Source organism: Oncorhynchus clarkii, chromosome 23, assembly GCF_045791955.1.
Source record: "Oncorhynchus clarkii lewisi isolate Uvic-CL-2024 chromosome 23, UVic_Ocla_1.0, whole genome shotgun sequence".
In the NCBI taxonomy this organism is placed as follows: Eukaryota; Metazoa; Chordata; class Actinopteri; order Salmoniformes; family Salmonidae; genus Oncorhynchus; species Oncorhynchus clarkii.
The window spans coordinates 43,304,476-43,326,832 of record NC_092169.1 but is presented as its reverse complement, the minus strand read 5'-3'; the positions used below and the strand labels follow the sequence as shown (position 1 = coordinate 43,326,832).

Sequence of the window (22,357 nt, the reverse complement as noted above, 5' to 3'; positions counted from 1 at the left end):
CATTATGTGATTTTTTTCCGAATTTGAACACCTTTTCAGGTAAGCTATTTCAATTCAATTGCAAAATTGAGAATACTTGGTTTTGTCAGTCTATATTGACCTAAGTTAATTGTCTTGTACAAGGCTACAATTTACCCTATGTTCCACAACTAAACTAATGTGTAAAATGTATAACTAGGCTACAATGGAAAGTAGCATCAATTGCTGAAAGATATATGTAAAATAGCATGCTGTTTTATTAAGGTAACGGCCGAGTTTAATTTTCTTATTTCTTTTTTTTAAGTCTCGGAAATCAGAATACGAACCGTTACAATGTCACACACTGAGTTTGAGGTAGCTGGACTCGGCTTCCCACGCCTTTCGGTCGAACTGAAAGATGACTGCTTATCTGGCCGGGTCCCGTCGATGCCACTGAGGAACAACTTGGGTGCCAGGAGAAACTCTTATGGACTTCACAAAATTAACATGGACATCGACCCACAACTCTATGGTGGGACGCTTTCAAAGGCTCTTTCCGGGTCCGCGGAGAATATTTTAACTTTGACGGAGGCCAGAGTTGAGGAGGACGACAAAACGGAGACTCCACCGGCGTCTCCATCTCCGGTCTCCATCCCGGGCGCGAGCATCACCGGCAGCAAGTCCCCCTGTACCCAAGTCAAGGACCCGGTCACCCCTCTGGTGAACAACTGGAGCTCGATCCAGAGCCCCAACAGACAAGATGCCAGCTCGGACTCAGACAATGAGCTTGTTCACAACGTGTTGTCACGCAGTCCGTATGAAAGCAAATGGGAACAGGAGGAGAGGGAGGACATTGAGACCAAAGCTGTGGCCACCTCACCTGATGGAAGATACCTGAAATTCAACATTGAGATTGGGAGGGGTTCGTTTAAGACCGTTTATAAAGGACTGGACACAGAGACTACTGTGGAAGTGGCATGGTGCGAGCTGCAGGTGAGTGATAGACATAATTTTACATTATTATCATGAAACAATGGTGATCATGATGTCATCAGACCTTTTTTTTGTGCTGAATTGCTAATATGATAAACATAGTTAATTTAAATCTATTGGCACCATAGAAGTTATCCTTCTTTATTTTTGTGCATGTGATGTAGTCTATGGGGATAATTAGCCTGATGCTTGGTGACACTGCTATGACACTACCAACTGCTCCTGTCCTAGTGCCAGTAGTAGGTTATGTAGTGACAGTGGACCAGGTGGGACATAGACACCTCAGAGTCCTAGGCCCATACTTTTCACCTTCACCTTAGAATAGGCCTAATTCATACTTCATAGGCCTACACTCTCAGTACAAAACCCCAACAACCTCATGGGTCTCCCTGTGGTGAAACTTTCAGAGCAATCTGTGACATTGGTTGGTAATCCATATTCTCTGTGACATTGAGCTGGCTCCTGTGGCTCTTGCATGCCAGGAGGTTAACCTGTCAACGGTCTGCTGCTCCAACTGAGCCATTCTGCCTGGCCGGCCAGCCTGCCTGCCGTGATCCCCTCTAAGCTGTGTTCTCAGTACCAACCAGTAACACCAGCTCCCTGCCTCTCTCTCTCTCTCAGCCTTGCTCACATGTAAACTAGGAACTGCCAAAGTCGCAGATGATTTTAATTCTTCCATCACTCAACTACAAATTCTCAATCCCACAAGAGAAGCCTATTGACTGACTGACTGTGCTATTAGATTATTCACTCACTGTTATGTATGAATCATTTGTATTGAGGGTTATTTTATGGTGTCTGTCTGAACCCCTCCCCACACGCTCATTGAATTGCAATTTTGAGAAATATTTGGGATGATTCATTGGTCAAATGAACCAGTTATCTACCTTTGAAAATACATTATCTAACTAGGGATAGCTAACACAATGTCACAAAGTATGGCTCACTAGCCAGTTAACTTTCATTCTGAAATAACTTCATATTTCCGAATTAGTCAGATATTAGTTTAGATCATCTTGAAATGGTCATGGGGAGCATGCTGTTTTAGTCGCCCTATCACCTATAGTAGAACCTGATGAACATGGGGGGAAACAATCAAATTGGCCAGCCACAGTTACGCTTTTTTTGTCCTACCAGATACCCGATGAGAAGGTTCTAGCTAGTGTATCTCTCTTTCCTTCAACTCTTGTTGGATGTAGATGTCCGGTTTATCAGGTCCCAGGCTTCCATGACTGTTATTTACAAGTTAATTACAATTAGCTTTAGCACCACCTGATAGAGCAGATCTAGTCTCGCTTCCAGAAGTAAGTCGTCTGGCACGAGAGACTGGGAGGGAGACTAGAGCAGATAAAGAAGTTCTGACTGAATGCACATTTAAGTGGCACAGGATGGTCCATTTACTATGTGCTGTTATAATTTATGCTATGAAATCCTGCGATTTGATTGGGGCAGTCCCTCCTCATAGCAAATAGCTGGGGAAAAAACAGCCTGGTCTCATAGACTAGACATAACAAAGTAATTGTACATCTGGGACACTCAAATTAGTATGATATGTTACGTTTGGTATGGTTACGTAAAACAGATGGTTACTTAAGTCAAAAACAAAAGTAGGGTGGTTGGTCGAGGTGGATGGGTTGGTGGGTGTACAACGTGAATGTCTAGCAACTCAAAGGTTGCGAGTTCGAATCTCATCACAGACAGCATTTTAGCTAATTAGCAACTTTTCAACTTTTTAGCTACTTTGCAACTACTTAGCATTCTAGCTAACCCTTCCCCCAACCCTAACCTTAATCCTTTTAGCTAACACTTCTCCTACCTCTCACCCTAATCCCTAGCCTAGAAAACGAATTCCAGCTAACTAACGTTAGCCAACTAGCTAGAATTCGTAGCATTTCATACGTTTAGCGAATTGGTATCATATTGCACATTTTGCAAATTTAAACTTATAATACAAATTGTAATTCATAACGTATCATACGAAATGGGTGATAGACATCCACAGATTAATACCTTCCTTTTTTAAACGTACCATATCATACTAAATGGTGTGTCTTAGATTTACATACAGTATAATACGAAATGCTCTGAGATTAGGTTGAAAACAATCCAAGCAATGTTAGCACGCCTATGTGCCCACGGAGCTGCTGCTGGCAGAATCACTGAGGGGCAGAGTAGTAAGTAACTGAACAGCTTGTTTTGAACAATATATTTTTGAAACAGGAAAATGTACACAGTACACTTTTATGAGCATTTAAAATATAATCCGTGAATTTTATAATATATACAGTGGGGGAAAAAAGTATTTAATCAGCTACCAATTGTGCAAGTTCTCCCACTTAAAAAGATGAGAGAGGCCTGTAATTTTCATCATAGGTACACTTCAACTATGACAGACAAAATGAGAAAAAAAATCCAGAAAATCACATTGTAGGATTTTAAATTAATTTATTTGCAAATTATGGTGGAAAATAAGTATTTGGTCACCTACAAACAAGCAAGATTTCTGGCTCTCACAGACCTGTAACTTCTTCTTTAAGAGGCTCCTCTGTCCTCCACTCGTTACCTGTATTAATGGCACCTGTTTGAACTTGTTATCAGTATAAAAGACACCTGTCCACAACCTCAAACAGTCACACTCAAAACTCCACTATGGCCAAGACCAAAGAGCTGTCAAAAGACACCAGAAACAAAATTGTAGACCTGCACCAGGCTGGGAAAGACTGAATCTGCAATAGGTAAGCAAATTGGTTTAAATAAATCAACTGTGGGAGTAATTATTAGGAAATGGAAGACATACAATACCACTGATAATCTCCCTCGATCTGGGGCTTCACGCAAGATCGCACCCCGTGGGGTCAAAATGTTCACAAGAACGGTGAGCAAAAATCCCAGAACCACACGGGGGGACCGAGTGAATGACCTGCAGAGAGCTGGGACCAAAGTAACAAAGCCTACCATCAGTAACACACTACGCCGCCAGGGACTCAAATCCTGCAGTGCCAGACGTGTCCCCCTGCTTAAGCCAGTACATGTCCAGGCCCGTCTGAAGTTTGCTAGAGAGCATTTGGATGATCCAGAAGAAGATTGGGAGAATGTCATATGATCAGATGAAACCAAAATATAACTTTTTGGTAAAAACTCAACTCGTCGTGTTTGGAGGACAAGGAATGCTGAGTTGCATCCAAAGAACACCATACCTACTGTGAAGCATGGGGGTGGAAACATCATGCTTTGGGGCTTTTTCTGCAAAGGGACCAGGACGACTGATCCGTGTAAAGGAAAGAATGAATGGGGCCATGTATCGTGAGATTTTGAGTGAAAACCTCCTTCCATCAGCAAGGGCATTGAAGATGAAACGTGGCTGGGTCTTTCAGCATGACAATGATCCCAAACACACCGCCCGGGCAACGAAGGAGTGGCTTCGTAAGAAGCATTTCAAGGTCTTGGAGTGGCCTAGCCAGTCTCCAGATCTCAACCCCATAGAAAATCTTTGGAGGGAGTTGAAAGTCTGTGTTGCCCAGCAACAGCCCCAAAACATCACTGCTCTAGAGGAGATCTGCATGGAGGAATGGGCCAAAATACCAGCAACAGTGTGTGAAAACCTTGTGAAGACTTACAGAAAACGTTTGATCTCTGTCATTGCCAACAAAGGGTATATAACAAAGTATTGAGATAAACTTTTGTTATTGACCAAATACTTATTTTCCACCATCATTTGCAAATAAATTCATAAAAAATCCTACAATGTGTTTTTCTGGATTTTTTTTCTCATTTTGTCTGTCATAGTTGAAGTGTACCTATGATGAAAATTACAGGCTTCTCTCATTTCTTTAAGTGGGAGAACTTGCACAATTGGTGGCTGACTAAATACTTTTTTGCCCCACTGTATATATACTATATCTTTTTTTATCTAACTTTTTTTTACCAATCCAAGTGTGGCACCTCCTCTAACCGTATGTTGAGCGGAGGTGGGTCAGGGAAGACTTCTTATAGGGAGAAGTTGTGATGAATGTTCCTTTATTTTACATTAAGAGATAGAGAAGGGCTGCCGCTTCATCTTGGGACCACTCCTGTGTATTGTGGTAAATCAAATCTTTGAAAACATTGTTTGTATAGAAATCCCAAGTGTTGTTTCTGTTTGAAACACATTCCATAAAAATAATCTCCCACTGAGGAGGGTGGAGGCTACTGAGCAACAGAGGCCCAGGCCTGGACAGCAGCAGCCAGGACACAGTTGGATCTCCTTCAAGGAGCTGAGAGACAAGGTGTGTATCCCAAATGACACCCTATTCCCTATTTAGTCCACTATAAAGGGAAAAGGTGGCATTTGGGATGTAGACAAGGGAATTTGACCTGATTCTTATTCCCCTTTCTTCACCTACATCTGTCAGAATATAGTTTAGTTTGGTTTAGAGGCCAGTTGGTTACCTGCATTACTCTAGCTAGCTGCCATGTTCAGTTGTTCATGGTGGTTTGGTTTCTCCTCTCTCTCTCTCTATATGACAACGAGGCTTTAGCTGGGTTAAGGCCCCTAATCACCTCTAATGAGCTTTAAGGTGGCCGTTGTTGGTGTAGTTACCACTATATTATTCTGTTCTGTTCTGGATGACTGTGTGATAACACTCTCGGTAGCCGATGTGAGCAAGACCTTTAAACAGGTCAACATTCACAAAGCCGCGGGGGCAGATGGATTACCAGGCCATGTACTCAAAGCATGCACAGACCAACTGGCAAGTGTCTTCACTGACATTTTCAACCTCTCCCTGACTGAGTCTGTAATACCTACATGTTTCAAGCAGACCACCATAGTCCCTGTGCCCAAGGAAGCGAAGGTAACCCGCCTAAATGATTAATGCCCCATAGCACTCACATCGGTAGCCATGAAGTGCTTTGAAAGGCTGGTCATGGCTCACATCAACAGCATCCTCCCGGATACCCTAGACCTACTCCAATTCGCATACCGCCCCAACAGATCCACAGATGACGCAATCTCAATCGCACTCCACACTGCCCTTTCCCACCTGGACAAAAGGAACACCTATGTGAGAATGCTGTTCATTGACTACAACTCAGCGTTCAACACCATAGTGCCAACAAAGCTTATCACTAAGCTACGGACCCTGGGACTAAACACATCCATCTGCAACTGGATCCTAGACTTCAACACTGGGGCCCCTGATCCTCAACACTGGGGCCAGTCAGTGGTGTGTACTTAGTCCCCTCCAGTACTCACTGTACACCCACCACTGCGTGGCCAAACATGACTCCAACACCATCATCAAGTTTTCTGATGACACAACAGTGGTAGGCCTGATCACCAACAACAATGAGATAGGGAGGAGGTCAGAGAACTGTCAGTGTAGTGCCTGGACAACAACCTCCCTCTCAATGTGAGCAAGACAAAGGAGGTGATTGTGGACTACAGGAAAAGGCGGGCCGAAAAGGCCCCCATTAACATCGATGGGGCTGTAGTGGAGCGGGTTGAGAGTTTCAAGTTCCTTGGTGTCCACATCACCATCGATCTGTCATGGTCCAAACACACCGAGACCGTCGCGAAGAGGGCACAACAAAACCTTTTCCCCCTCAGGAGACTGAAAAGATTTGGCATGGGTCCCCAGATCCTCAAAAAGTTCTACAGCTGCACCATCGAGAGCATCCTGACCGGTTGCATCACCGCCTGGTATGGAAACTGCTCGGCATCTGACGGTAAGGCTCTACAGAGGTTAGTGTGTACGTTCCAGTACATCACTGGGGCCAAGCTTCCTGCCATTCAGGACATATAAAATAGGCGTTGTCAGAAGAAATCCCATAAAATTGTCTGATGCTCCAGTCACCCAGGTCGTGGACTGTTTTCTCTGCTACCACACAACAAACGGTTCCGGAGTGCCAAGTGTAGGACCAAAAGGCTCCTTAACAGCTTCTGCCCCCAAGCCATAAGACTCCTGAACAATTCATCAAATGGCTACAGGACTATTACATTACCACCCCCCCCCCCCTCCATTTGTTTTGTACACTGCTGCTACTCGCTGTTTATTATCTATGCATAGTCACTTCACCCCTACCTACATGTACAAATGACCTCTAACCTGTACCCCTGCACACTGACTCGGTACCGGTAACCCCTGTATATAACCTTGTTATTGTGTTACTTTTGATAATTTTTTACTTTAGTTTATTTGGTTAATATTTTCTTTACTCTTGAACTGCACTGTTTGTTAAGGGATTGTATAAGTAAGCATTTTCCGGTAAAGTCTACACTTGTTGTATTCGGCGCTTGTGACAAAGTTTGATTTTGATTAGATTATTCTGACCTCAGGGGGAAGCTTCTTTAATTGCTCCGCCTCTTAGTACTGCTTTGGTTTTATCAGTATCTTTGTCGCACCTGGACTACTGTTCAGTCATGTGGTCAGGTACCACAAAGAAGGACCTCGCTCCTGGACTACTGTTCAGTTGTGTGGTCAGGTACCACAAAGAAGGACCTCGCTCCTGGACTACTGTTCAGTCGTGTGGTCAGGTACCACAAAGAAGGACCTCGCTCCTGGACTACTGTTCAGTCGTGTGGTCAGGTACCACAAAGAAGGACCTCGCTCCTGGACTACTGTTCAGTCATGTGGTCAGGTACCACAAAGAAGGACCTCGCTCCTGGACTACTGTTCAGTCGTGTGGTCAGGTACCACAAAGAAGGACCTCGCTCCTGGACTACTGTTCAGTCGTGTGGTCAGGTACCACAAAGGAGGACCTCGCTCCTGGACTACTGTTCAGTCATGTGGTCAGGTACCACAAAGAAGGACCTCGCTCCTGGACTACTGTTCAGTCGTGTGGTCAGGTACCACAAATAAGGACCTCGCTCCTGGACTACTGTTCAGTCATGTGGTCAGGTACCACAAAGAAAGACCTCGCACCTGGACTACTGTTCAGTCATGTGGTCAGGTACCACAAAGAAGGACCTCGCTCCTGGACTACTGTTCAGTTGTGTGGTCAGGTGCCACAAAGAAGGACCTCGCTCCTGGACTACTGTTCAGTCGTGTGGTCAGGTACCATAAAGAAGGACCTCGCTCCTGGACTACTGTTCAGTCGTGTGGTCAGGTACCACAAAGAAGGACCTCGCTCCTGGACTACTGTTCAGTCGTGTGGTCAGGTACCACAAAGAAGGACCTCGCTCCTGGACTACTGTTCAGTCATGTGGTCACGTACCACAAAGAAGGACCTTGCTCCTGGACTACTGTTCAGTCATGTGGTCAGGTGCCACAAAGAAGGACCTCGCTCCTGGACTACTGTTCAGTCGTGTGGTCAGGTACCATAAAGAAGGACCTCGCACCTGGACTACTGTTCAGTCATGTGGTCAGGTACCACAAAGAAGGACCTTGCTCCTGGACTACTGTTCAGTCGTGTGGTCAGGTGCCACAAAGAAGGACCTTGCTCCTGGACTACTGTTCAGTCGTGTGGTCAGGTACCATAAAGAAGGACCTCGCACCTGGACTACTGTTCAGTCATGTGGTCACGTGCCACAAAGAAGGACCTCGCTCCTAGACTACCGTTCAGTCATGTGGTCAGGTACCACAAAGAAGGACCTCGCTCCTGGACTACTGTTCAGTCATGTGGTCACGTACCACAAAGAAGGACCTCGCTCCTGGACTACTGTTCAGTCGCGTGGTCAGGTGCCACAAAGAAAGACCTCAGAAAATTACAATTGGCTCAGAACAGGGCAGCATGGCTGGCCCTTAAATGTACACAGAGATCTAACATTAATAATATGCATGTCAATCTCTCCTGGATCAAAGTGGAGGAGAGATTGACTTCATCACTACTTGTGTTTGTGAGAGATATTGCACCGAGCTGTCTGTTTAAACGACTAGCACACAGCTCAGACACCGATGCATACCCCACAAGACATGCCACCAGAGGCATCTTCACTGTCCCCAAGTCTAGAACTGACTATGGGAGGCTCACAGTACTACATAGAGCTATGACTACATGGAACTCTATTCCACAGCAGATTCAAGCAGTATTATCAGATTAAAAAAAACAGGTAAAAATACAACTTATGGAACAGCCGGGACTGTCAAGAGACACACAAAGGTACACACACAAGCACACGCACTCTACACACACGTACATTGTAATATTGTTGTGTGGTGGTATTATACATTTTGTATTTGTCAAGGGTGTGTACGGGAGGCGAAGTCAGGTGTAGGAGAGCAGAGTGTAGTGAACAGGCGCACTTTAATTCCGTTCCACAAAATACAGCGTGTAAAAACAATAACGTGCCAAAAACACGGAACATGACAAAAGTAAAGAGCCCGACAAGAATCCACAGCACAAACAAACAATTACACACAAAGACATGGAGGGGAAACAGAGGACTAAATAATGCAGTAATCATGGAATGAAAACCAGGTGTGTAATGGAACAAGACAAAACCAAATGGAATCTGAGAAATGGAGCGGCGATGGCTAGAAAGCCGGTGACGTCGTATTGTAGATATGTAGTGGTGTAATATTGTATGGTGGTATTGTAGATATGTAGTGGTGTAATATTGTTGTATGGTGGTATTACACATGTTGTATTGTAGATATGTAGTGGTGTAATATTGTTGTATGGTGTTATTATACATTTGAATTGTAGATATGTAGTGGTGTAATATTGTTGTATGGTGGTATTATACATGTTGTATTGTAGTGGTGTAATATTGTTGTATGGTGGTATTATACATGTTGTATTGTAGATATGTAGTGGTGTAATATTGTTGTATGGTGGTATTATACATGTTGTATTGTAGATATGTAGTGGTGTAATATTGTATGGTGGTATTGTAGATATGTAGTGGTGTAATATTGTTGTATGGTGGTATTATACATGTTGTATTGTAGATATGTAGTGGTATAATATTGTTGTATGGTGGTATTATACATGTTGTATTGTATACATGTAGTGGTGTAATATTGTTGTATGGTGGTATTATACATGTTGTATTGTAGTGGTGTAATATTGTTGTATGGTGGTATTATACATGTTGTATTGTAGTGGTGTAATATTGTTGTATGGTGGTATTATACATGTTGTATTGTAGATATGTAGTGGTGTAATATTGTTGTATGGTGGTATTATAGATGTTGTATTGTAGATATGTAGTGGTGTAATATTGTTGTATGGTGGTATTATACATGTTGTATTGTAGATATGTAGTGGTGTAATATTGTTGTATGGTGGTATTATACATGTTGTATTGTAGTGGTGTAATATTGTTGTATGCTGTATTGTATATATGTAGTGGTGTAATATTGTTGTATGATGGTATTATACATGTTGTATTGTAGATATGTAGTGGTGTAATATTGTTGTATGTTGTATTGTATATATGTAGTGGTGTAATATTGTTGTATGGTGGTATTATACATGTTGTATTGTATATATGTAGTGGTGTAATATTGTTGTATGGTGGTATTATACATGTTGTATTGTATATATGTAGTGGTGTAATATTGTTGTCTGGTGGCATTATACATGTTGTATTGTAGATATGTAGTGGTGTAATATTGTTGTATGGTGGTATTATACATGTTGTATTGTATATATGTAGTGGTGTAATATTGTTGTATGGTGGTATTATACATGTTGTATTGTATATATGTATTGGTGTAATATTGTTGTATGGTGGTATTATACATGTTGTATTGTAGTGGTGTAATATTGTTGTATGGTGGTATTATAGATGTTGTATTGTATATATGTAGTGGTGTAATATTGTTGTATGGTGGTATTATACATGTTGTATTGTATATATGTAGTGGTGTAATATTGTTGTATGGTGGTATTATACATGTTGTATTGTATATATGTAATGGTGTAATATTGTTGTATGGTGGTATTATACATGTTGTATTGTATATATGTAGTGGTGTAATATTGTTGTATGGTGGTATTATACATGTTGTATTGTAGTGGTGTAATATTGTTGTATGTTGTATTGTATATATGTAGTGGTGTAATGTTGTTGTATGATGGTATTATACATGTTGTATTGTATATATGTAGTGGTGTAATATTGTTGTATGGTGGTATTCTACATGTTGTATTGTATATATGTAGTGGTGTAATATTGTTGTATGGTGGTATTATACATGTCGTATTGTAGTGGTGTAATATTGTTGTATGGTGGTATTATAGATGTTGTATTGTAGATATGTAGTGGTGTAATATTGTTTTATGGTGGTATTATACATGTTGTATTGTAGTGGTGTAATATTGTTGTATGGTGGTATTATACATGTTGTATTGTAGATATTTAGTGGTGTAATATTGTTGTATGGTGGTATTATAGATGTTGTATTGTAGATATGTAGTGGTGTAATATTGTTGTATGGTGGTATTATACATGTTGTATTGTAGATATGTAGTGGTGTAATATTGTTGTATGGTGGTATTATACATGTTGTATTGTAGTGGTGTAATATTGTTGTATGGTGGTATTATAGATGTTGTATTGTAGATATGTAGTGGTGTAATATTGTTTTATGGTGGTATTATACATGTTGTATTGTAGTGGTGTAATATTGTTGTATGGTGGTATTATACATGTTGTATTGTAGATATGTAGTGGTGTAATATTGTTGTATGGTGGTATTATAGATGTTGTATTGTAGATATGTAGTGGTGTAATATTGTTGTATGGTGGTATTATACATGTTGTATTGTAGATATGTAGTGGTGTAATATTGTTGTATGCTGTATTGTATATATGTAGTGGTGTAATATTGTTGTATGATGGTATTATACATGTTGTATTGTAGATATGTAGTGGTGTAATATTGTTGTATGTTGTATTGTATATATGTAGTGGTGTAATATTGTTGTATGGTGGTATTATACATGTTGTATTGTATATATGTAGTGGTGTAATATTGTTGTATGGTGGTATTATACATGTTGTATTGTAGTGGTGTAATATTGTTGTATGTTGTATTGTATATATGTAGTGGTGTAATATTGTTGTATGATGGTATTATACATGTTGTATTGTAGATATGTAGTGGTGTAATATTGTTGTATGGTGGTATTATACATGTTGTATTGTAGATATGTAATGGTGTAATATTGTTGTATGGTGGTATTATACATTTGTATTGTATATATGTAATGGTGTAATATTGTTGTATGGTGGTATTATACATTTGTATTGTATATATGTAGTGGTGTAATATTGTTGTATGGTGGTATTATACATTTTGTATTGTAGATATGTAGTGGTGTAATATTGTTGTATGGTGGTATTATACATTTTCTATTGTATATATGTAGTGGTGTAATATTGTTGTATGGTGGTATTCTACATGTTGTATTGTATATATGTAATGGTGTAATATTGTTGTATGGTGGTATTATACATGTTGTATTGTAGTGGTGTAATATTGTTGTATGGTGGTATTATACATGTTGTATTGTATATATGTAGTGGTATAATATTGTTGTATGATGGTATTATACATTTGTATTGTAGATATGTAGTGGTGTAATATTGTTGTATGATGGTATTATACATTTGTATTATAGATATGGAATGGTGTAATATTGTTGTATGGTGGTATTATACATGTTGTATTGTAGTGGTGTAATATTGTTGTATGGTGGTATTATACATGTTGTATTGTAGTGGTGTAATATTGTTGTATGGTGGTATTATACATTTTCTATTGTATATATGTAGTGGTGTAATATTGTTGTATGGTGGTATTATACATGTTGTATTGTAGTGGTGTAATATTGTTGTCTGGTGGCATTATACATGTTGTATTGTATATATGTAGTGGCGTAATATTGTTGTATGGTGGTATTATACATGTTGTATTGTAGTGGTGTAATATTGTTGTATGGTGGTATTATAGATGTTGTATTGTATATATGTAGTGGTGTAATATTGTTGTATGGTGGTATTATACATGTTGTATTGTAGTGGTGTAATATTGTTGTATGGTGGTATTATAGATGTTGTATTGTAGATATGTAGTGTAATATTGTTGTATGGTGGTATTATACATGTTGTATTGTAGTGGTGTAATATTGTTGTATGATGGTATTATACATGTTGTATTGTAGATATGTAGTGGTGTAATATTGTTGTATGTTGTATTGTATATATGTAGTGGTGTAATATTGTTGTATGGTGGTATTATACATGTTGTATTGTATATAAGTAGTGGTGTAATATTGTTGTATGGTGGTATTATACATGTTGTATTGTAGATATGTAGTGGTGTAATATTGTTGTATGGTGGTATTATACATGTTGTATTGTAGTGGTGTAATATTGTTGTATGTTGTATTGTATATATGTAGTGGTGTAATATTGTTGTATGATGGTATTATACATGTTGTATTGTAGTGGTGTAATATTGTTGTATGTTGTATTGTAGATATGTAGTGGTGTAATATTGTTGTATGGTGGTATTATACATTTGTATTGTATATATGTAGTGGTGTAATATTGTTGTATGGTGGTATTATACATTTTGTATTGTAGATATGTAGTGGTGTAATATTGTTGTATGGTGGTATTATACATGTTGTATTGTAGTGGTGTAATATTGTTGTATGGTGGTATTATACATGTTGTATTGTATATATGTAGTGGTATAATATTGTTGTATGATGGTATTATACATTTGTATTGTAGATATGTAGTGGTGTAATATTGTTGTATGATGGTATTATACATTTGTATTATAGATATGGAATGGTGTAATATTGTTGTATGGTGGTATTATACATGTTGTATTGTAGTGGTGTAATATTGTTGTATGGTGGTATTATACATTTTCTATTGTATATATGTAGTGGTGTAATATTGTTGTATGGTGGTATTATACATGTTGTATTGTATATATGTAGTGGTATAATATTGTTGTATGATGGTATTATACATTTGTATTGTAGATATGTAGTGGTGTAATATTGTTGTATGATGGTATTATACATTTGTATTATAGATATGGAATGGTGTAATATTGTTGTATGGTGGTATTATACATGTTGTATTGTAGTGGTGTAATATTGTTGTATGGTGGTATTATACATTTTCTATTGTATATATGTAGTGGTGTAATATTGTTGTATGGTGGTATTATACATGTTGTATTGTAGTGGTGTAATATTGTTGTCTGGTGGCATTATACATGTTGTATTGTATATATGTAGTGGTGTAATATTGTTGTATGGTGGTATTCTACATGTTGTATTGTATATATGTAGTGGTGTAATATTGTTGTATGGTGGTATTATACATGTTGTATTGTAGTGGTGTAATATTGTTGTATGGTGGTATTATAGATGTTGTATTGTAGATATGTAGTGGTGTAATATTGTTGTATGGTGGTATTATACATGTTGTATTGTAGTGGTGTAATATTGTTGTATGGTGGTATTATACATGTTGTATTGTAGATATGTAATGGTGTAATATTGTTGTATGATGGTATTATACATGTTGTATTGTATATATGTAGTGGTGTAATATTGTTGTATGGTGGTATTATACATGTTGTATTGTAGATATGTAATGGTGTAATATTGTTGTATGGTGGTATTATACATGTTGTATTGTAGATATGTAGTGGTGTAATATTGTTGTATGGTGGTATTATACATGTTGTATTGTAGTGGTGTAATATTGTTGTATGTTGTATTGTCTATATGTAGTGGTATAATATTGTTGTATGATGGTATTATACATTTGTATTGTAGATATGTAGTGGTGTAATATTGTTGTATGATGGTATTATACATTTGTATTATAGATATGCAATGGTGTAATATTGTTGTATGGTGGTATTATACATGTTGTATTGTAGTGGTGTAATATTGTTGTATGGTGGTATTATACATTTTCTGTTGTAGATATGTAATGGTATAATATTGTTGTATGGTGGTATTATACATGTTGTACTGTATATATGTAGTGGTGTAATATTGTTGTAGGTTGGTATTATACATTTTGTATTGTATATACAATGAGGCAAAAAAGTATTTAGTCAGCCACCAATTGTGCAAGTTCTCCCACTTAAAAATATGAGAGAGGCCTGTAATTTTCATCATAGGTACACTTCAACTATGACAGACAAAAGGAGAAAAAAATCCAGAAAATCACATTGTAGGATTTTTAATCAATTTATTTGCAAAATATGGTGGAAAATAAGTATTTGGTCAATAACAAAAGTTGATCTCAATACTTTGTTATATACCCTTTGTTGGCAATGACAGAGGTCAAACGTTTTCTGTAAGTCTTCACAAGGTTTTCACACACTGTTGCTGGTATTTTGGCCCATTCCTCCATGCAGATATCCTCTAGAGCAGTGATGTTTTGGGGCTGTTGATGGGCAACACAGACTTTCAACTCCCTCCAAAGATTTTCTATGGGGTTGAGATCTGGAGACTGGCTAGGCCACTCCAGGACCTTGAAATGCTTCTTACGAAGCCACTCCGTCGTTGCCCGGGCGGTGTGTTCGGGATCATTGTCATGCTGAAAGACCTAGCCACGTTTCATCTTCAATGCCCTTGCTGATGGAAGAAGGTTTTCACTCAAAATCTCACGATATATGGCGCCATTAATTCTTTCCTTTACGTGAATCAGTCGTCCTGGTCCCTTTGCAGAAAAACAGCCCCAAAGCATGATGTTTCCACCCCCATGCTTCACAGTAGGTATGGTGTTCTTCGGATGCAACTCAGCATTCTTTGTCCTCCAAACACGACGAGTTGAGTTTTTACCAAAAAGTTATATATTTTTTTTTCATCTGACCATATGACATTCTCCCAATCTTCTTCTGGATCATCCAAATGCTCTCTAGCAAACTTCAGATGGGCCTGGACATCTTGCGTGAAGCCCCAGACCGAGGGAGATTATCATTGGTCTTGTATGTCTTCCATTTCCTAATAATTGCTCCCACAGTTGATTTCTTCAAACCAAGCTGCTTACCTATTGCAGGTTCAGTCTTCCCAGCCTGGTGCAGGTCTACAATTTTGTTTCTGGTGTCCTTAGACAGCTCTTTGGTCTTGGCCATAGTGGAGTTTGGAGTGTGACTGTTTGAGGTTGTGGACAGGTGTCTTTTATACTGATAACAAGTTCAAACAGGTGCCATTATACAGGTAACAAGTGGAGGACAGAGGAGCCTTCTGATCCATTTCTATGGTCGATGCCCTTCCTCTTCAGTTCATTTTACATCCCTATTCTGATCCATTTCTATGGTCGATGCCCTTCCTCTTCAGTTCATTTTACATCCCTATTCTGATCCATTTCTATGGTCGATGCCCTTCCTCTTCAGTTCATTTTACATCCCTATTCTAATCCATTTCTATGGTCGATGCCCTTCCTCTTCAGTTCATTTTACATCCCTATTCTGATCCATTTCTATGGTCGATGCCCTTCCTCTTCAGTTCATTTTACATCCCTATTCTGATCCATTTCTATGGTCGATGCCCTTCCTCTTCAGTTCATTTTACATCCCTATTCTGATCCATTTCTATGGTCGATGCCCTTCCTCTTCAGTTCATTTTACATCCTTATTCTGATCCATTTCTATGGTCGATGCCCTTCCTCTTCAGTTCATTTTACATCCCTATTCTGATCCATTTCTATGGTCGATGCCCTTCCTCTTCAGTTCATTTTACATCCCTATTCTGATCCATTTCAATGGTCGATGCCCTTCCTCTTCAGTTCATTTTACATCCCTATTCTGATCCATTTCTATGGTCAATGCCCTTCCTCTTCAGTTCATTTTACATCCCTATTCTGATCCATTTCTATGGTCGATGCCCTTCCTCTTCAGTTCATTTTACATCCCTATTCTGATCCATTTCTATGGTCGATGCCCTTCCTCTTCAGTTCATTTTACATCCCTATTCTGATCCATTTCTATGGTCGATGCCCTTCCTCTTCAGTTCATTTTACATCCCTATTCTGATCCATTTCTATGGTTGATGCCCTTCCTCTTCAGTTCATTTTACATCCCTAACCTAATTCATTTCTATTCCATTGAAAAAAAATAATAATCTAAAATGATTACAAAAAGTTTCCCTCAGTCATCATAATATGCCATTGTTCCGCTTCAGTTGATGAGAATGAGCGAATGGAGAGAACGTGTTGATGACTGTGCTGAGTGTTAGCTACATTTTCTACCCCGTGTTGCTGCCTAGCCTCTCTCCTGGAGGTAGAACCTGGCTCTGACCAATGGGAGACCAGAGAGACCGCTCATAGAACACTCAGTGGAACATAACAGACCAAAATCATATCTCCCTGTGCCATAGAAATGATTGAGCTATTGTTCTTACTGCTTCTTTGCACATGACACATGCCATTATCATTACAGGAGACACTCTCTGTATTAATACTTCAGTGGGACTCATATTCTTTTTGGACTCAACAATGGGCCAGAATCCATATCATTAACTTTTCCAGCCTATAAAAATATGTGAATAAAAATGGTTTGGTGACCCACATTTCATTGGATGATTAGCTATCTTTGTTTAAAATGAATCTGATTGGATGGTTTGTTCCTTGCGTATTACCCAATCTCTGAGAGATTAGGTTTAATAGTAGGCATAAACAGTAGGCATAATGCTGTTTTTTGATTGGCTGCCCCCTCTTCCTGCTCCCACCACTTACGGTGCTCATTATTTTGATCTGTCTTTCGTTTTCTTTCCATCTGCAATGGTGCTGTAGAATGTTGCTGTAGCATGTTGCTGTAGCATGGTAGCATGGTACTGTAGAATTGTGCTGTAGAATGATGCTGTAGCATGGTGCTGTAGCATGGCACTGCAGCATGGTGTCATGGTGCTGTAGTATGGTGGCATGGTGCTGTAGTATGGTCCTGCAGAATGGTGATGTAGCATGGTGGCATGGTGCTATGGTGCTGTAGCATGGTGCTGTAGAATGGTGGCATTGTGCTGTAGCATGGTAGCATGGTGCTGTAGAATTGTAGAATGGTGCTGTAGAATGGTGCTGTAGAATGGTAGCATGGTGCTGTAGAATGGTAGAATGGTGCTGTAGAATGGTAGCATGGTGCTGTATCATGGTAGCATGGTGCTGTAGAATGGTAGCATGGTAGCATGGTGCTGTAACATGGTAGTATGTGCTGTAGCATGGTGCTTTAGAATGGTACTTTAGCATGGTAGAATGGTGCTGTAACATGGTAGCATGGGGCTGTAGCATGTTGCTGTAGCACTGTTGAAAGGTGCTGTAGTACTGTGCTGTAGCATGGTGCTGTAGAATGGTAGCTTGTTGCAGTAGCATGGTAGCATGGTGCTGTTGCATGGTAGCATGGTGCTATAGAATGGTGCTGTATAATGGTAGCATGGTGCTGTAGAATGGTGTGGTGACATGGTCGTATGGTGCTGTAGCATGGTGTTTTAACATGGTGCTGTAACATGGTACCATGGGGCTGTAGCATGTTGCTGTAGCATGGTCAAATGGTGCTGTAGAACTGTGTTGTAGCATGGTGCTGTAGAATGGTGCTGTAGCATTGTAGCATGGCGCTGTAGCATGGTAGATTGGTGCTATAGTATGCTGCTGTAGAATGCTGCTGTAGAATGGCGCTGTAGAATGCTGCTGTGGTATGATAGCATGGTGCTGTAACATGTTAGCATGGTGCTGTAGATCCACATCAGTAGAGAAACTGGTTTAAACTCTAGGAAAAAACAATATCACACCACAGCTGCATGGTATTGACAGTGTACCATGGTCTGTTTTGGGGGAAAACATGTGGTCATGTGTGGTCACTCAGGAGGAGTGTGGGGCTTGGAGGTCTAGATTGGCACAGCGGTCTAAGGCACTGCATGTCAGTGCAAGAGGCATCACTATAGTACCTGGTTCGAATCCAGGCTGTATCACATCCGACCGTGTTTGAGAGTCCCATAGGGCGACGCACAATTGGCCCAGCGTCGTCGGGGTTTGGCCAGGGTATGTCGTCATTGTAAATAATAATTTGTTCTTAACTGACTTGCCTCGTTAAATAACCACCACTGCACCACACAGTTAATCCTCTGTCAATGTTGCGACTACAGTGATAAATGGGTTAATGGCGTAACGAGTGTTGGACACACTAATGGCTATAACCTATTTGGGATCAGCACCTCACACCACATGGTCAAACAGAACAACAAACATTCAAACGTGTTTTCTCAGTCAACAGCTTATAGTATGTACTTTAATAGAGCAAGACACCCCTTTAGGGTTACTAAAGCCCCCCCTGCTCAAAATGCACTCTAAAAAAAGATGGGTTAAAAACAACCCAATTGAGGTTATTTGGTAACACGGTGCTATTGGACAAAACACAGCTGGGTTATTTTGACCCAATAAATTGAGTTGTTTGGATTACCAAACATGGGTTAATTTAACAATCCGTTGGGTTTTTAATCACTTTCATGCCGGGTTTGCCCAGCAGCTGGGCCTTTTTAATGCAATCCTCATCTTATTTTTAGGAGGCGTGGTTTGTTAGGGGCGTGGCTTTAGTGGCCACCCTTGAGAGTCATTTCTGTTCATCATGTGAAGTTTGTACACCACAAATGTTAATTGTCCTTGTATTTTTTTGCACATTAAATATTTTATATCAAATTAATAACATTATTTTCTCCATATTATAACAACGTGGTGACTATCCAAACATTGGGATATGAATAGACTCTTGAGGAACTCACACACTCATACACTAATAAAAGCGTCAGTGTTCAGCCTTAACACGTGATAACAATACAACAGAACGGATTAAACAGAATCACATTTACTCACACGAGTGGACAAAAGTAACTATCTGAAAGCCACGCCTCTACTAAGCCACGTCTCCAGTCTTCTGATCTGACCCGCTTGGTCATATCTCAATAACCCAGCATCAACAACCCAACCGTGCTCTTTTTAAAGGAAACAAATGCCTGCAACCCAGCAGCTGGGTCTTCCAAACAACCCAGCCTGTTTTAGAGTGTGGAAGGGTGGCCAACTGGACAGCTAAACAAAAGTCAAATATATCATGCCCATACTTTATTTTTTAAATATGAATTGTTTGTCATTTCCTTCTCACTTTTTTTTACACCAAGTTACAAACATAAAAACACTGACTACATCTCCTCTGCCGAGACCCACATGCTCACACTCACATCCTTATTGCTTGCATTATTGTTTGCCACATGGCCTTAAATTGTACCAATTTGTTTTTCTCAGTCACCAATGCTATTTCAATATTTCAGTAATATATCATTTGAGTTATCCATTGTGTCAATGATGGTCAGATTAATTGATTTCCAATCCTTTTCTGACTCAAATAAGATTCCCTCAAAGTTGCTCTGATGTCCAAAAGAATTTCAAATAGAAATTTCATGATATGTAACTCTTATGTTGCTTGTATGAAACTATCTACATTGGTGAGTCCAATATTACTTTTCAATTCTGTCATGGAAATAAATGTATACTGTACTGTACAAAAATATGAACGCAACATGCCACAATTTTAACAATTTTACTGAGTTACAGATCATATAAAGAAATTAATTAATTAGGCCCTTAATCTATGGATGTCACATGACTTAGCAGGGGCACAGCCATTAGTGGGCCTGGGAGGGCATAGGCCCAACCACTTGGAAGCCATGTTTACTCACTGGGTAGCCAGGCCCAGCCAATCAGAAGGAATTTTTCCCTACAAAGGGCTTTATTACAGACAGAAATACTCCTCAGGTTCATCAGCTGTCCGGGTGGCTGGTCTCAGACAATCCAGCAGGTGAAGAAGCCAGATGTGGAGTTCCTGGGCTGGTTACACGTGGTCATGGTTACACGTGGTCTGCGGTTGTTAGGCAGGTTGGACTTACTGCCAAATTCCTAAAAACTACACTGGACGTGGCTTATGGTAGAGAAATTAACATTCAATTCTCTGGCAACAGCTCTGGTAGACATTCCTGCAGTCAGCATGCCAATTGCACGCTCCCTCAAAATTTGAGACATCTATGGCATTGTGTTGTGTAGCAAAACTGCACATTTTAGAGTGACCTTTTATTGTCCCCAGCACATGGTACACCTGTGTAATGATCATGCTGTTTAACTACTGTAGGAAGTTGTTCATGTTCTTAGCTTTACCCTTTGAAAATAGACACGCAAAAGATTCTGGGGATTTTTATTTTTATTTTTTTCAAATGTAACCTTTATTTAACTAGGCAAGTCAGTTAAGAACAAATTCTTATTTTCAATGACGGCCTAGGAACAGTGGGTTAACTGCCTGTTCAGGGGCAGAACGAGAGATTTGTACCTTGTCAGCTCGGGGATATGAACTTGCAAACTTTCGGTTACTTGTTCCTCTTTAGTGCATTTAACTGTATGGGGTAGTGAGGTTAAAAGCTTTGGGTTGTGAGTTGATACAATTTCAAGTCTGGAAAGTTAAAACCACCCTCACATTTAGGAAGATGTAAAACTTTCCTTTTTATTATAGGAATTCTATGAGCCCATATAAAATCAGTTAGGAACACCATTGACTACAGCTCAGCATTCAACACCATAGTGCTCACGAAGCTCATCACTATGCTAAGGACTCTGAGACTAAACACCTCCCTCTGCAACTGGATTCTGGACTTCCTGACAAGGCCGCCCCAGGTGGCAATAGTAGGCAACAACACGTCTGCCACGCTGATCCTTAACACTGGGGCCCCACAGGGGTGTGTACTTAGTCCCCTCCTGTATTCCCTGGTCACCCACAACTGCATGGCCAAACACGACTTCAACACCATCGTTAAGTTTGCTGATGACACAACAGTGGTAGGCCTGATCACCGACAACGATGAGACGGCCTATAGGGAGGAGGTCAGAGAACTGGCAGTGTGGTGCCTGGACAACAACCTCTCCCTCAATGTGAGCAAGACAAAGGAGCTGATCGTGGACTACAGCAAAAGGCGGGCCGAACAGGCCCCCATTAACATCGACGGGGCTGTAGTGGAGCGGGTCGATAGTTTCAAGTTCCTTGGTGTCCACATCACCAACGAACTATCATGGTCCAAACATACCAAGACAGTCATGAAGAGGGCACGACAAAACCTTTTCCTCCCCAGGAGACTGAAAAGATTTGACATGGGACCCCAGATCCTCAAAAAGTTCTACAGCTGCACCATCAAGAGCAAACCTGACGAGTTGCATCACCGCTTGGTATGGCAACTGCTCGGCATCTGACCGCAAGGCGCTACAGCGGGTAGTGCGAATGGCCCAATACATCACTCGGGCCAAGCATCCTGCAATCCAAGACGTATATAATAGGCGGTGTCAGAGGAAAGCCCATAAAATTGTCAGAGACTCCAGTCACCCAGGTCATAGACTGTTTTCTCTGCTACTGCACGGCAAGCGGTACCGGAGCGCCAAGTCCAGGACTCAAAGGCTCCTCAACAGCTTCTACCC

At 40.1% G+C, this 22,357-nt stretch overlaps 1 protein-coding gene across 1 annotated transcript in view; it reads left to right on the top strand.

Annotated features, from left to right (window-relative positions):
- The first annotated feature begins 312 nt into the window (after positions 1–312).
- LOC139381294 (serine/threonine-protein kinase WNK4-like) overlaps positions 313–22,357 on the top strand; it is a 96,331-nt gene continuing 74,286 nt past the window's right edge. Inside the window, exon 1 of the mRNA XM_071124751.1 lies at positions 313–951. Coding sequence (XP_070980852.1) covers positions 313–951 — 639 coding nt within the window. The remainder of the gene's footprint in view (positions 952–22,357) is intronic.